Source organism: Setaria italica, chromosome III (genome assembly GCF_000263155.2).
Source record: "Setaria italica strain Yugu1 chromosome III, Setaria_italica_v2.0, whole genome shotgun sequence".
Classification (NCBI taxonomy): Eukaryota; Viridiplantae; Streptophyta; class Magnoliopsida; order Poales; family Poaceae; genus Setaria; species Setaria italica.
This window is the reverse complement of record NC_028452.1, coordinates 43,736,759-43,751,101: the sequence shown is the minus strand read 5'-3', so window position 1 is coordinate 43,751,101 and position 14,343 is coordinate 43,736,759. Positions and strand designations below refer to the sequence as shown.

Here is a 14,343-nt window from a genome sequence, read left to right as displayed (position 1 = left end):
GTCACACCTACCTCTACATGCATAATATATGCATGTGTAGCTTTGCTTTTTCAATCGTGCTGGTGATAGATTGTTGTTGCGATACGTCGATACTGTAGTTAATAGAAAATTGACATCTTTCTTGATTTTGCAAATAGCTATACTATTGCTTAACCTTTTAGGGGAAGTTAATGTAGATTTTTCTTTATAAAGTCACGACTTGAACATGGCGGTCCACTGAATTTAAACGAAGTAGGCAAAAATCAAGGCATGGTAAGATCTCAAGCAGGGCGTCCTCACTGTAAAAATCAAAATGCCATAACCCCTCAATATTGCACATGCATCAATTATTAGAAGAAGAAAAAACATCATATCTCTTCACCTATCTATAAGATAGATCTCACAGAAGTTCCATGATCTTGCAAGAAAGAAGCCCCGTGATCCAATAATGTAGTAAAAATCCAATCGCAATTATATCCCTGCTAGCTTTCTTAATCCATATCTATATAACAATGACTCAAATTAAATATGCGAAAACCAGTTAAAAAGCGTAACCCTAACTCCGCACGTGCGCAGCCTGAGATCGTATTTGTCGCGATGTTGTCGTATTTGCAGCTGTACCTAAAGGTAGCATGCTAAAACAGAAAAACCAAGAAGTGCGCAGTATCACAACACGGCGAAAAAGATAATGTCGGACAGCTCTAGAAGGTGAAGGTTGGGCGCTATCAAATTGTATGTCGTTTTAGCTTTTTAATTTATAAATATTATTATACATCTAAAAAAGTTAAAAATAACCTACAATTTGGAACGGATGGAATAATAAATAATATGGCGCGATTAAGAACATTAGCAATGCTATGGTTCTTGGGAAGGACTCCTCGGAATCATTCGGATCCAAGAAATGTGCAACCCAAAACATGAAAAGAAAAGAGAAAACAATAAAAGAAAGAGAAGTAGGCAATGATACAGCATTTATGCAGATCACCCCCTGAAGAACTCCATATTCCAACTTCACCCCCTTCCCAACGTCCACATCGCCCCAACCGCTCTCTTCCCCCCACGCGATCGAGCGCCATCGCCATTCGAAACCAGCACCGCCCGATCCCGAGAGAAAAACCCACCACCCCCTCCCTGCTCGCCGCCCCACATCCCCGGCAGACCACCACTCCACTCCACTCCACTCTCTCTCCTCTTCCCCGACCGGATCTCCCCGGTGTCTCCTCCTTCCTGAGGCCGCGCGCGGCGACGGTCGGGCGGTCTGAAAGTCTGAATCGGTGCTGGTCCGGTGGGGTTCTTGGATTGGACACCTGGGATGGCGGCGGTGGCGTCAGTTGTGGAGGAGGTGCTGCAGCGGGGGATCGGGAGCGTGGGGGACGACGACGTGGCCGCGCGCAGGGCGGAGGAGGCCGGTGAGTTCGGTTCTTGGGCTCATGCTGCGCGGATCGCGGCTGGATCAGGGGACGGAGGGGATTGTTTAGTGTTTGGTTTTTAGGTGTTCTTGGGCTTTAACCGGGTGCTTTCGGATGAATAATTGAGGGATTCGGCACGGAGAGTCCCGACTTGGTGTAAAGGTGATCTGGGTTGATACTGAAGTTTGATTCAGGAAACGGGTGTCCTAGTGAGCGATCAAATTCAGCTGAGTACGAGTTCGACTTTTCAATTTCTCCTACCTGGATGCAGTGATTCAACGCTTTATCCGGTAGTTATTTTGTTTGTTTCAGTTTGAGCTTCAGTTGAGCTAAAAGCTGTGCAGAGTTCATGTGCGTCATCCTTGATCTGTGCATCTTACTAGATAAAGGTTTTGTGTTCTTTTTTCTCTCTGCTATTATTGGTTTGAATTAAGAGGTACTAGCTGTCCTGTTCCCTGTAGATTTATGGGCAATGCAGTGCTGCGCAAATTGTGTCGCTGTCCGAGTTATACTGCTGCGATTGTTTTCACCAGTTCGGTGAAATAATGCCGTTACTATTGGTGGCACACGATTCATATGGAAACCATGCTAGCATGTTTTTGTGGTAATGTAACACCGAGCATACCAAATCGGCCTAAAATGGAATGGAATGGAATTGACCGTTCCTTTAAGTTGGATTTCTATTCCAGGAAGGATGTTAAGTTCGGCTTTATTATCGCGCTGAAATTGTTTCCGTTTCAAGGGCATTGGTGCGTGTGATTATTATGATATCTCAGGGATAGGTGAACTTATTTCCCTTGTCGTTTAATGCAGCAATAAGAAGGCATGATGCAGCCAGTTGGTTGCGAAAAACGGTTGGGGTCGTTTGTGCGAAGGACCTGCCAGATGAGCCCTCAGAGGAGGAATTCCAGGTTGGACTGAGAAACGGCATTGTCCTATGCAACGCACTGAATAAGGTCCAGCCAGGCGCCATACCCAAGGTACACTTCTTACCTTCAGTTTCCTAGTTTGTTTTGCTAGCTGTCGCACATGATAAGTATTTGAGGCCAATTCTTTTGTCAATGTCATAATAATTCTAGGTTGTCGGAGTCCCATCAGAATCTACTGTCCCTACAGATGGCTCAGCTTTATGTGCATACCAGTACTTCGAAAATCTGCGAAATTTTGTTGTTGCTGTACAAAATCTTGGCCTCCCAACATTTGAGGTTTCTGATTTGGAGAAGGTAATCATGTCCTGCTGATTTTAGAGAGCTGCATTTCATAATTCTTTTCATGTAACTCAAGATTTATAATGCACAAAAAACAAATGATTACTGTGCAAAGTTTGTTTTACTTTTTCCTGGAGAAAACTTAATTTGTTTCTGGCAATTGGAATATAGGGTGGAAAAAGCGTACGGGTTGTGGACTGTATTCTTGCTCTGAAGTCATTAAATGAAAGTAAGAGAACAGGAAGACAAGCTTCCTGTAAATATGGTGGCATTTTGAAGCCTATGACTCCTGGAAATTATTTCATAATGAAGAATTCTGATGCCTTCATGAATAAGAATATGAGAAACCACTCAGCAGAAGCAATCCAGAATGGTTTTTCAGGGGAGCAAAATGCATCAACCAATTGTTTTCCAGAATCCAGTGAGTTGGTAAGTATATTGTAATGTAGTAGAGTTTCTTATTTTACACACAGTGATGACTCTTATTTATTTTTGTAGAGTACTTCAAACTCCCTTAGCACGCTTGTCCGCTCAGTTCTTTTAGATAAGAAACCAGAAGAAATTCCACTGGTGAGCCTAGTTTGCTTGAATAGATAGCTGATCACTTCTTCAGTATGGTTGATGGACATAAAGAGTGAAATTTAAGGCTTTGCTAATTTGCAGATTGTTGAGTCATTGCTAGGCAAAGTTATTCAGGAATATGTGCATCGGTTTGCAAACCAGAACTTGGTACGTCTTGTTCGACTACTGACATGAATATGCTCTTTTATTATGATTCAAAAAATCTATATTGTTCAAATTTCTTGGGTTGCAAAAAATAGAAAGACTAGCTACTAACCATAATGACTACTAATGTACTAATTTGGGGAGGAAAAATGGCAGTTGGAATGCACAGGCAATCTGAAAGGAACTGTGCCACTTTCTGGACCAGACATGCTATTGGAATCAGACCATACTTCCAACAGTGGTCAAGTGAAGGTATATTGTTCTTTCCCTCAACCTGCAGAAACCGCATAGACATAGCCAACTAAGTGTTGGAGTTAAATTAGTTCTTCCATGTAAGAAGAGGTTTTGATAACTAATATTTGGCCTGCGTGACAAATAAATGAAGATGGATGAAGAGAAGCAAAATATCTTGAATACGAAGGAGGAGATCGGCTTTGTAGTAAATGGTAGTAAAGCAGCTCAACAGCTCGAACCAGAGGAAGAAGTAAATTTTGATCTACAGCACAAACAGATCCGGGTATTTCTTTTGTTCTGCAGTCTTAATTTGATCTTGACTAACTGGCATGCCATCAACCTTCTTTGACAATTTATGCTCCGTACAGGAGTTGAGAGGTACTGTTTCTTCTATCAAGTCTGGTATGGAACAATTGAAATCACAGTACTCTGAGGAGTTTACTAAACTTGGTAACTTATAATTGATCTTTTTTGCATTGATCTAAATTATCCAATCAAAAAATAGAACCATTTTTCAATAGGGTCTCCATCTGCATGTTGTAACAGGAAAACATTTGTACACTCTATCCAATGCTGCTTCTGGATACCACAAAGTTCTTGAGGAAAACCGCAAACTATACAACCAGATACAGGATCTTAAAGGTACAATTTTGTGCACAAAGGAGCAAGATGTACAAGATCAAAGTCTACATTACATATAAATGTTGGTTTCTTTTGTCTCCAGGAAATATTAGAGTTTATTGTCGTGTGAGGCCTTTCCTACCTGGGCAAATAAGTTCCTCAAGCAGTGTTGCTGGAATTGAAGAAAGAACCATCACAATAAGCACGGCTGCAAAATATGCAAAAGATGGAAGCAAATCTTTCACTTTCAACAAGGTCTTTGGCCCAGCAGCCACTCAAGGTTCTAAGTAGCTCATATAATGCATTTCATCTCAAAAAAGAAAAAAACACTTGAATTGACTTTAACATTGAACTTTATGCTTCTTTTTTGCTAATGCAGATGAGGTCTTTTCGGATATGCAACCATTGATACGTTCAGTTCTTGATGGTTTCAATGTCTGCATATTTGCATATGGCCAAACAGGATCAGGGAAGACATATACAATGGTATAAGCTGTGCTAACAATTAAAGTATACTTGGAGTAATCTTTTCGCCAAAAGTCTGATCATTTATGGATGTTGTGCAGAGTGGACCTAAAGTTCTAACGGAGGAAAGCCTAGGTGTTAACTATAGAGCACTAAATGACTTATTTAGTCTTCAAGAACAGAGAAATGGGACAATCAATTATGATATCTCTGTACAGATGATTGAGATATACAATGAGCAAGTCAGAGATCTCCTTCAGGATAGTGGAAATAGAAGATATCCTTTTCTATTGGGTTGTTTATTTTTTCTTTATACCAGTACAAAATCTGAATACTAATATTCACACCCATTAGTTTATTTGAGGAGCATTTTGAACATCCTTAACACTAAGCTACATTAGAAATTAAAAACACTTCACAGAAAGGGCTTGCAGTTCCGGATGCGAGCATAGTTCCTGTAACATGTACGGCTGATGTTGTTGACTTGATGAATCAAGGCCAAAAGAATCGTGCAGTGGGTTCAACAGCCATAAATGACCGAAGTAGCCGCTCCCACAGGTTTGATTTGACATAATTTCTTCACCCATAGAAGTTCTTCGCTTCATATTTTTACTTATGACTGGGGAATCCACATGCAGTTGCTTGACTGTTCATGTTCAAGGAAGAGATTTGACATCTGGGGCAATCTTAAGAGGTTGCATGCATCTGGTGGATCTAGCAGGCAGTGAAAGGGTTGATAAGTCTGAGGTTGTCGGAGATAGATTGAAGGAGGCTCAGTACATAAACAAATCACTTTCAGCACTGGGAGATGTGATTGCATCCCTTTCCCAAAAGAACTCACATGTTCCTTACCGAAACAGCAAGCTCACCCAGCTTTTGCAAGATTCACTAGGTAGTTTACAAAACTCAGTATCCTTAATTACCACTTTGTTAGTACCGGAATCTATCTAATGAATATTTTGTTGTAATGTTCAGGAGGACAAGCAAAAACGCTTATGTTTGTTCACATAAGCCCTGAATCAGATGCTGTTGGTGAGACAATAAGCACCTTGAAATTTGCTGAACGAGTTGCCTCTGTTGAGCTAGGTGCAGCAAAAGCGAATAAAGAAAGCAGCGAGGTTAGAGAGCTCAAAGAACAGGTGTCTACTTACTCCTTATTGCTTATTTCTATAAAAGTCTATTGATCAGCTGAAATTGAGTTTTATAAGTGATGTTATTTTTGGTCATCTCAGATTGCTTGCCTCAAGGCTGCATTGGCTAAGAAGGAAGGAGAACCCGAAAACATTCTAAGCACACAGTCAAGCCCAAGCATATACAGAATTAGAAAACGCAATGCAACACCTGTATTTCCTAAAGATAGGCAGCCAATGGAAGAAGTTGGGAACCTAGAGGTGATTTTCTTTCAGTCCATTTTACTTCGTTTTCTTGTAAATTGCTATTTTTCCATTTAAGATTTTGCATGTGCTAGTTCTGGTTCCAAATTTCATTAGGGAGAAGAGCTGTCGGATATTTTGAATTATTTCAAGTATCTGCGGGCCTATAATTTGACAGTGGAAACTTAGTTCTAATTTCTAACATAGAACTATCTATTACAAAAAGTTACTATTAGGTTTAAAATACTGTGTCGAATGATCTGAACAAAAAGAGGTCTCAAATATTGGAAAAGATACTACCAGCTGCTTTTAATCTTTTTGACATGCCAAACTGTATTATATATTTGATCAATATAATCTTTCTGCTTGTAAAAGGTCCGGAACATTTTCACTCCAACGCAAACGAGGTCAAAATTGCAGTTCTCTGGCATCCTCACTGAGAACAACTCATCTAACTCGGTTGAGAATTTCACTGATCTTCAGAAGGAAATAGGATTAGGGGATTGGGTTGACAAGATGGCTATTGGTGACGACCACTTTGAGAACTCTAATTCCATTCTACAGCTGGAGCCTGACACAGCACAGCTTCCAACTTCTTTCTATCAAAGATACAGTCCAGTGCAGCAAAGTTGTAGAGCTGAATCAGTACTATCAGAGGGCCTACACGGCTTTGATTCTGCTACTAGCTGTTCCAACCAAGAGATGGCAATGTCAACCATGGGCCTAAAAGCTTCTGGTATTGCCAATAGAGGTGTCTCAACTATAAAGAAACCTGAAGTTACATCAATGAGGTGAGTGTGAGTTCAGTTGTTATTTCTACTTTTACATGTAACTGTTATGTGCAAATGATTAACTTGTTCCATTACATTTGAATTATTTAGGAATACAAATCCTGCAAGCAAGTCACCACTACAACAGAAAAAGTTGCAAACACCAACCAGGAATAGGAACCAGCTATCTTTGAGCAGCATTGGTGGAAGAAGAACTCCAAATAGCAAAGTTAACATTGCAAAGTAACCAATTAATGTGAAGATTGATTCAGTGCCAAGGTGAAATAGCAGGAAGCCTGAAAGGAGTGTGTTTTTCAAACCCTCCAGAAGGATCACTGATGTAAATTGTTTCATGTTTTGATAGGTAAAATTTTTTATACATTAAAGTTGGAAAGAGGCACCTAAGATGACAGAAAGATGGTAAATGAGGGAAATTACAAATTTTAGACTTGTTTACATCTTCCACAGTTAGAAATTACTGTTGTATCATGTGTCCATTAGCCATGACAGCATCAAGTGAATAGTTGCTTGTAATAGACATGTGCCAACTTTACAGTTTTATGCTGTGACATGTATGTTACCCTATTTCACATTAAATTGTCAATTAAAGATAGCATTTGTGCTGCATCTAATAGAGCCACCGTTCAGATAAATAATAGTCACCCTTTTTAAACAAAATCTGCTTTGCATGGATTGAAGGAACCATGTGCTTTTTACATTGGCCTGAATTCATAGACAACAGAAACTTGAAATGTGCAACTACACTTACTGACAGAAGTAAAGTACAATCTCCTTTATGTACAGAGTACAGGTACCTAGTGGTTTGACAATCAGTTCTACTATCAGTTTAACATACTTCTCTAGAGCATCCACTTCAACATCATCATAGAATGCAACATCCACATGGATCTTTGATCCGAAGTTAGCTCTTTTACAACCTCTGTTCAAATTTCTTAGAAGGCTCATATTGTTTTTACAAGCCTTGGCCTTGGAGCGGGGCAATGCGGACCCCTTCTTAAGGCCCTGGAGACCCTCCCCATGGATGCTAGCTTGAATGCCACCTTGATCTTGAACCACTTGCGTGGAGAAAGTGGCATCGCTGCCCCATCACTGTTAGGAATCTGAGAGATAAAGCTCTGTAAGAGATCCTCAGATGAGCTCGAATCGAAGCTGTTTGTTCTTGATGTCTGAAATCCAGTAAAAACTTGTTGTCGCTGCATTATTGTTTCATCGTTGCATCGTTGGTCCCAATGGTTGCTGAAACTGTCACCTGCAGTTGCCATCCAAAGTAAGTGAGCGGCTGAGCAACAAGATGTGCAAATAGCTGTAGCAGAAGGTTTAAGAGTACTTACAGTTGCTTGGGAGGTGGAGTTCAGATTGCATCAAAGACATGACCACATCTGTAGATGACAAATTATGGACAGGAAGCAACTGCAGGAATAAAAAGAATTAGATTTGGCTCAGTTGGATATACACAGTATTGAAAGTGAATTATTCCACATTAGGTTTAGCTCCGTTTTGTAGTAGTTTCTAGTTCTGAAGAAAAATAGGGCAACATTTTTATGCCTAAAAGGATTTCTTACATTGTATGATTCTTCAGAGAAATGAGATCCCTCGCTCTGTCTGCTCTGATTAAATCTCGCAGCAACCTGACTGGCCAGAATGTCGTTAGGAACAACAGTAGAAGGACTAGCATCTAGACCAAAACATGTTACTTCATTGCTTGGTATCTGTAGCTGAGTAATCCTTGGTGCAGGTAATATGGTTCCTTGGCTTGAACTGTATTGTACATCTCTGTTTGTTATTGGTTCATGTATCATCTGCACATCATTAGAAGGTTGACCTTGAACAAATCGAGAGATATCAACAGGAACCTGCTTGCAAATTGATAATAGTATATCAGAGACTTGGATTAACATATATATGCTCTTTATCGTTGTGCACATTTAAAGAACTACTTACATTACTCGATTGTAGGGATGAGCTGAATTTCTCTTTTGAATAAGTTGACCTGAATCCTTGACTAGTTGAAGCATCTCCCAAATATGAATTGTGTTGACCTGCCAAAAAAAAAGTTATCAATGACAAAAGATGCCAAGTTATGGTACAGCTACAAATGAAATTCACAGAAGATGTTACCACAATTCAGTATCTGCTGATTTGGAAGAACAGGACTCAACAGGGAAGTGCCCTGAGCAGGAAATCTGTGGGGTACAGGATAATTGTTCACCATCTTGTAGTTAGACTGAATGCCATCTATATTCTGATAGGCCGCTTGCTTCAGGGAGTCCACCAAATTCTGTTTATGAGAAACACCAAATTTATTTAGAACATTAATGAGAAATACTCCTATTTCAAAGCAAGTGAGGAGACAGCACCTTCTCTATTTGGTCAAGCTGATCAATGGACTTGTAATAATCACCAAATTTCACCCCAACAAGCTGATAGATCTCATCAAAGAAGAGACCTGCATCGTTGTCCTTAACTTCGTAAAGATAAAGACTATCGCCATATTGGCACGTCATGGCATGCTCTATGATGGATTTCCATGTTGATTGTGGCATCTTGTTGAAAATCTAGATGTAGAAAAGCCAAAGACCTTGTATTAGTCCACCATCATGAACTTACATGTCTAGAGGAATATCAAGTGCTATTTGTTAGCTGAAGAGATTGATAGAGCCTGTACCTTTATAAGCTTCTGTTCATCCTTCATATAAGCCTGTAAGAACTTTTTCACCGAATCGATTCCATTATCTAACAAGGCCTGGTGGTAAGCACCAATTTTACCAATCTTTTTCAAACGCCATACTTCATCTTTCAGCAACGGAGGGTAGTGCTTTTCAAATCCTACAAAGAAAGGTCAAATGAACATGATCAATGTCTACTCTGAGCTCCAAACTAAGATTATAGTTTCTGAAAAATATTGAATCTGAATGTTTGGCAAAACAGCATACCTTCTACCCTGCGTTCCTTCACGCGAAAAGGCTTAGTGACTCCTTCAAGAACCCTCTCTCCAGAAGGACTCACAAGCCTCAACCCCAGTCTGAACATCTTGGTGCTGGTGAAGCTAGAGTTGTCAGTGAAAATTGCATGTTCAAGCAGAGCCTCCCCACCATTGAGCTTCAGTGTCAGATTGCCCGTGAGAAGTTGCGCGCTCTTCTCTCGACCGGATACTATATGCTTGTTGAACTCTTCTGGGCTCCAGCATTCCTCACTTTTAGCGTTGAAATGGCCATGGAGGGCAACCACCTCAACCCTAACAGAAGAAAGAGGACCAAACCTAACGATGCTCGTCCGGTTGTTCTCATGCCTTTCAACTATGGCCACCTTAATTGCAGTTTCGTCGTCTGGTTCTAATTTCGTCATTGTGTAAACTGGTTTCAGACCATTCAAGAATGCAAGCTGATACCTCGGGCGCTGATTCCAGTCTACTAGTAATCTACAAATGAACGAAAAAAAAAAGTTGGCTTGAGTGCGGTAGTGAAATATGTATTTTGATATGTATCTACAAAGAAGTGAAAATATATTGATGCGCTTCAGTATATTTCTGATCATCAGATATAATTCAGTTTTTTGTTTAATGGATTACTCATACAAGAGGAAACCAAATATCTCACCTTGGAGGTGATGCAGGGGCACTGAACTGTCTGAACATTGCTTTCTCTACCTCCTCTGAAACCTGAAATATGCAAAGGTCAGACAGGGGAAGGGTTCTAGTGTTTATAGGACAGAAATCAGGAATACTACTCGGATAATATTCACACGCACGATCTTTTATAAGCGTAAACCATTTTGTATCCTGCTATTTTAATACATCGAATATCATAGGTAAATAGTGAAAAAAACTGATCTTTTTTTAGCTGAAACAGTAGCATCAAAGCTGTTCTTTCAACAAATTTCAAAGGAGATTTTGCAGTCTCTACTTAAAATTCACTAAAAAGTTCTCAAAAATCAACCAAACGAACAGCAAATTAAACACCCAGAGATCTGGAATGAGTACCAAGGACCAATCATCCAGATCTGAAGAAAAGTAAGAGCATTAGTCTGACCAAGTCCTCACCACTCTCCGCAACATTGACCCGAATACCGGAAGCAACATGCCCATGAACTCCGGCTCCATGATCCTTCTGAACCCAAACAACCCCTCCGTCGTCGTCTTCATCCTCGTTCCCCTCACCTGCCTGCAACCCAAAGAAACCAGAACATCTCAATCAGCACAGGACCAAGCAAACAACAGAGTCAATCAAGAACACCAAAACCAGACTCACAGCATAACCGACTGCCACCGCCTGCGAGGCCGGGACAGCTCGCCGCCGGCGCCGCTGTCGCCGTCGTCGTTGGAGCTCCATGGGAGGCGCCTGCTGGAGGAAGGGGGAGCCATTGGGTGAAGACGACGATGAACAAAGCAACGGGAGAGCCCGAGGGAGGGGAGATCATATAGATGCCGGGGGAGGAAGGGGGCGGGAAGATGGCGGGAAAGCGGCAGGAACAAGCTGGGAAAGTTCCAGCCTTTCACTGTTACCGCCGGGCTGCCGGCTGCCAGTGGTGCGTTTGAAATTTTCTGAGCTGAGTCTGAGAAGACTTGGGAAGCGTCAACGGTTTGTCTGTTCCTCTGTTCTTGGTTCCCGGCAGTAGCTTGGTCCTTTGGGCTGAGCTGTCAAACAGGGTGTGGTTTGGACTTTGGAGGACAGCAATCAAAGTGCAGTTTTGAATTTCTGAAAGAGAATTTCAGATAATGCATTTTTCTTCAGAAAACATTTATGTGCCTGTTCTTTGGATCTGAAAATCTCAGCTTAGAGTGTATAATGCCTGTAATACAAAAGTTACATCAACTAATCTAATGCCATGTATTAGACACACATCGCATAAGTTCACTTAACATTTACATTTAGGGCGAGTTTGGCAACCCACTTCCCCGCAGGGTTCCTGGCCTTTTCCCCACGGAGGAAGCCCACGTAAAAACTTTCCATGCGTGATCTTTCCGACCCATTTGGAAGCCTGCTACGGGGAGTTCTCCGACGCGAGCGAGCCCAACTATCCTGCTGCGGAGAGTTCTCCGGCCCGAGCGAGCCCAACTATTCGCACAGAAACGCACCCGACCTACCGAGGCCTAGCATTTTTCCCCATCATGCCCCCGACTCGACTCCACCGTCGCTCAACAGATCGCCACCACCGCAGTCGCCACGCGTGGCTATGCTGCTTTCTCCTCCGCTATCGCACGCCCCTTGCTGCGGTCTCCTCCACCGCCTCCGCATCAGGTAAGTCCTCCTCCGCCAGCCTCTTCCTGCCAGTTCCCCTTACCTACTGCGCATTCAATCCGCATCCAATTCCATGCAGCACAGCGAAGATTGTGGGTAGTTGCTGCTGAGGGGGTCCTATGGATGCTTCCGCTCGGGGGTGTGCGCGATTCTCGGCTCGTGCTCGCCGGGCGCTGATTGGGGTTTAGGGTTTTGCGCCCGCCAAGATGAACTACATTTCTATTCCGGGAGCGGTGGCTTCTCAGAATCTCGGAGCCCATGGGCTGCTGTGGCTCTCGTGGGATTATGTGGAACTAGGGCGTCGGAGGTCGCAGCTTGTGAAATTTGGGTTCAATTTTGCGAAATGTGGGGAAGAAAGGTAGCTTCTAAAATTGCTGTGCAAAATAAGTTGTGCTTCAGCTAAATTTTTGCAGCACATATTAGATCTCAGCAAATGATGTTTTCACCTAGTTGTGAAGTGTTTTGTGCATCTTTATAAATTTCAATCCCCGCAATGTTCTTCTGCATTAGGATTAGTACCAGTAACATTTAACTATTAAGTTCAGAGTATTGCAGGTTAATTCCGCTGAATATTTTTGTTAGGTCTAGCCTAGTCTCTCCACAAAACAGTTTTGTCTCAGAAGTTTAGGACAACAGAAAAAGCGATTTGAATTCTAGCATCAAATTTATCAAATGCTGGAAAACAAAAAACATGCTCTTCCAAGTATGTTGGCACTTCGCAATAATATATCATATGAGGACCTGTTTTCTACGAGGACCTGCAATGATGTGTTTGTTTTCCTATCATTGGACATGTTCTTTTCTAAAAAAATATGATCAAAATAATACCTTCGCTTTCAATTTGTATCTCTCAAATTTCTATGGATGGATAGAACTATATGATTGTGGATGGTAATGTGATTGGTGCATATTTTAATTAGAATAGAAACAGGAAAGAACACAAGCAAAAGACTGCCTTGAACCTGATATCTGTTGTGTGCACTCATTTCCTATTTTTTATTATTAAGTATATGATAAATGCTTAGATCATTGTGCTAATTAAGAATATGATTTATATATACATGCACTAGATAATGGGATCTTGGGAGGAGCAAGTTAGACAGTTCTTGTTGGAGGAGAAAGAGGATGATGAGCTATTTTTTATACTTGTTCCTGCCATAATTCTAAACGTACGAGAAGAGAAAATGCCTGTGCATACATCTTCTCTTCCTAGTGCTAAAAACGTTAAGGAAATCCGAGTTGGTGTAAAGTTGAGTTCCGAATGGAGCTTGAAATATTTAAAGCCACAATGGACTTTCTTAGAAGAGAGAATTTGTTCTGTGACACATGAGGTGTTGCTGTTGACAAGCAGCTTGGGATGTTCATGTTTATACTTTCACACAATGCTAGCAACCAAAGGCTACGGAAAGCTTTTCAACACAGTGATGAGATGATCCATCGGAAAATAACAGAAGTTTTCAAAATAATTTCTGCCTTGACTCATCGATTTGTGAGATTTCCAAGTTTATTCCAAACTCATATCAGAATCACGACAGATCCTTGTTTTATGCCCTTATTTCAGGTCTACATAATCCTTTCCCCAATCTTTTCTTTCTTTGCGTGCCAAGTCCTTAATTTCTTTCCTTCTGTGCAGAATTGCATTGGTGCAATCGATGGCACTCATATACCAATCACCATCGCAGAAGACAAGGCCCCTCCCTACAGAAATAGGAAAGGAACCCTATCACATAATGTTATGTTAGCCTGCAACTTCGACCTTAAATTCACACTCATTTCATGTGGATGGGAAGGGTCAGCATCAGATGCAGGAGTCCTTAGATCTGCTGTTAGCAAAGGATTTATCGTGCCAGAGGGGAAGTTCTATCTTGTAGATGGTAGGTACGCAAATACATCATCCTTTATTGCCCCATATCAAGGAGTTCGGTACCATCTCAGTGAGTTTAGAAGGCATCGTTTGTCTCAAAGTGGTTATGCAAACTACAAAGAACTGTTCAACCATCGCCATGCGTTGCTTCGCAACCATATAGAGAGGGCCATTGGTGTTCTAAAGAAGAGGTTCCCAATTCTGAAAGTAGGCACTTTCCATCCCATAGAAAATCAAATCAAGATTGCAGCTGCAGCAGTTGCATTTCACAATATAATTAGAAGGCAAAATGGTCAAGAGGGGTGGCTGGATAACCAATCAGAGTATATCCCAACAAATCAATATGTTGACGTGCCGGAGGGGGACAACAACTATCCTTTTCTTTAGCACTGGTCTCCAATGCTCAATGTAAGTTTGGGCTTTCCAATTGGTAAGC

General features: G+C 41.4%; 2 protein-coding genes across 2 annotated transcripts; one reads left to right on the top strand and one right to left on the bottom strand.

Moving 5' to 3' along the window:
- The first annotated feature begins 1,046 nt into the window (after window positions 1-1,046).
- On the top strand, window positions 1,047-7,382 carry LOC101786303 (kinesin-like protein KIN-14Q). The gene is made up of 19 exons (XM_004962748.3): window positions 1,047-1,388; window positions 2,202-2,368; window positions 2,468-2,611; window positions 2,768-3,025; window positions 3,095-3,166; window positions 3,260-3,325; window positions 3,479-3,574; window positions 3,708-3,839; window positions 3,925-4,006; window positions 4,103-4,198; window positions 4,281-4,457; window positions 4,557-4,663; window positions 4,744-4,919; window positions 5,039-5,200; window positions 5,281-5,534; window positions 5,618-5,781; window positions 5,875-6,033; window positions 6,391-6,806; window positions 6,897-7,382. The coding sequence occupies exons 1-19, from the start codon at window positions 1,292-1,294 to the stop codon at window positions 7,030-7,032; spliced, it is 2,961 nt and encodes a 986-aa protein (XP_004962805.1). The 5' UTR covers window positions 1,047-1,291; the 3' UTR covers window positions 7,033-7,382.
- A 96-nt stretch (window positions 7,383-7,478) lies between these two features.
- LOC101786693 (calmodulin-binding protein 60 C) lies at window positions 7,479-11,267 on the bottom strand. The gene is made up of 11 exons (XM_004962749.2): window positions 11,054-11,267; window positions 10,846-10,966; window positions 10,403-10,464; window positions 9,740-10,224; window positions 9,472-9,632; window positions 9,164-9,361; window positions 8,925-9,084; window positions 8,748-8,845; window positions 8,369-8,659; window positions 8,138-8,216; window positions 7,479-8,055 (listed from the first exon to the last, which is right to left on the bottom strand). Exons 1-11 carry the CDS (start codon window positions 11,164-11,166, stop codon window positions 7,748-7,750), a joined length of 2,076 nt encoding a protein of 691 aa, XP_004962806.1. The 5' UTR covers window positions 11,167-11,267; the 3' UTR covers window positions 7,479-7,747.
- Window positions 11,268-14,343: the final 3,076 nt, after the last annotated feature.

What these genes read in the sequence shown, in the direction of transcription:
- LOC101786303 (XM_004962748.3), top strand. Translation starts at nt 1,292, where the DNA reads ATGGCGGCGGTGGCGTCAGTTGTGGAGGAGGTGCTGCAGCGGGGGATC. An exon ending in AAGAAGTTGGGAACCTAGAG is followed by an intron (nt 6,034 to 6,390) that starts GTGATTTTCTTT and finishes TGCTTGTAAAAG; the next exon opens with GTCCGGAACATTTTCACTCC. An exon ending in CCTGAAGTTACATCAATGAG is followed by an intron (nt 6,807 to 6,896) that starts GTGAGTGTGAGT and finishes TGAATTATTTAG; the next exon opens with GAATACAAATCCTGCAAGCA.
- LOC101786693 (XM_004962749.2), bottom strand. Translation starts at nt 11,166, where the DNA reads ATGGCTCCCCCTTCCTCCAGCAGGCGCCTCCCATGGAGCTCCAACGAC. An exon ending in CATCCCTACAATCGAGTAAT is followed by an intron (nt 8,660 to 8,747) that starts GTAAGTAGTTCT and finishes ATTTGCAAGCAG; the next exon opens with GTTCCTGTTGATATCTCTCG. An exon ending in TCTCTGAAGAATCATACAAT is followed by an intron (nt 8,217 to 8,368) that starts GTAAGAAATCCT and finishes TTATTCCTGCAG; the next exon opens with TTGCTTCCTGTCCATAATTT.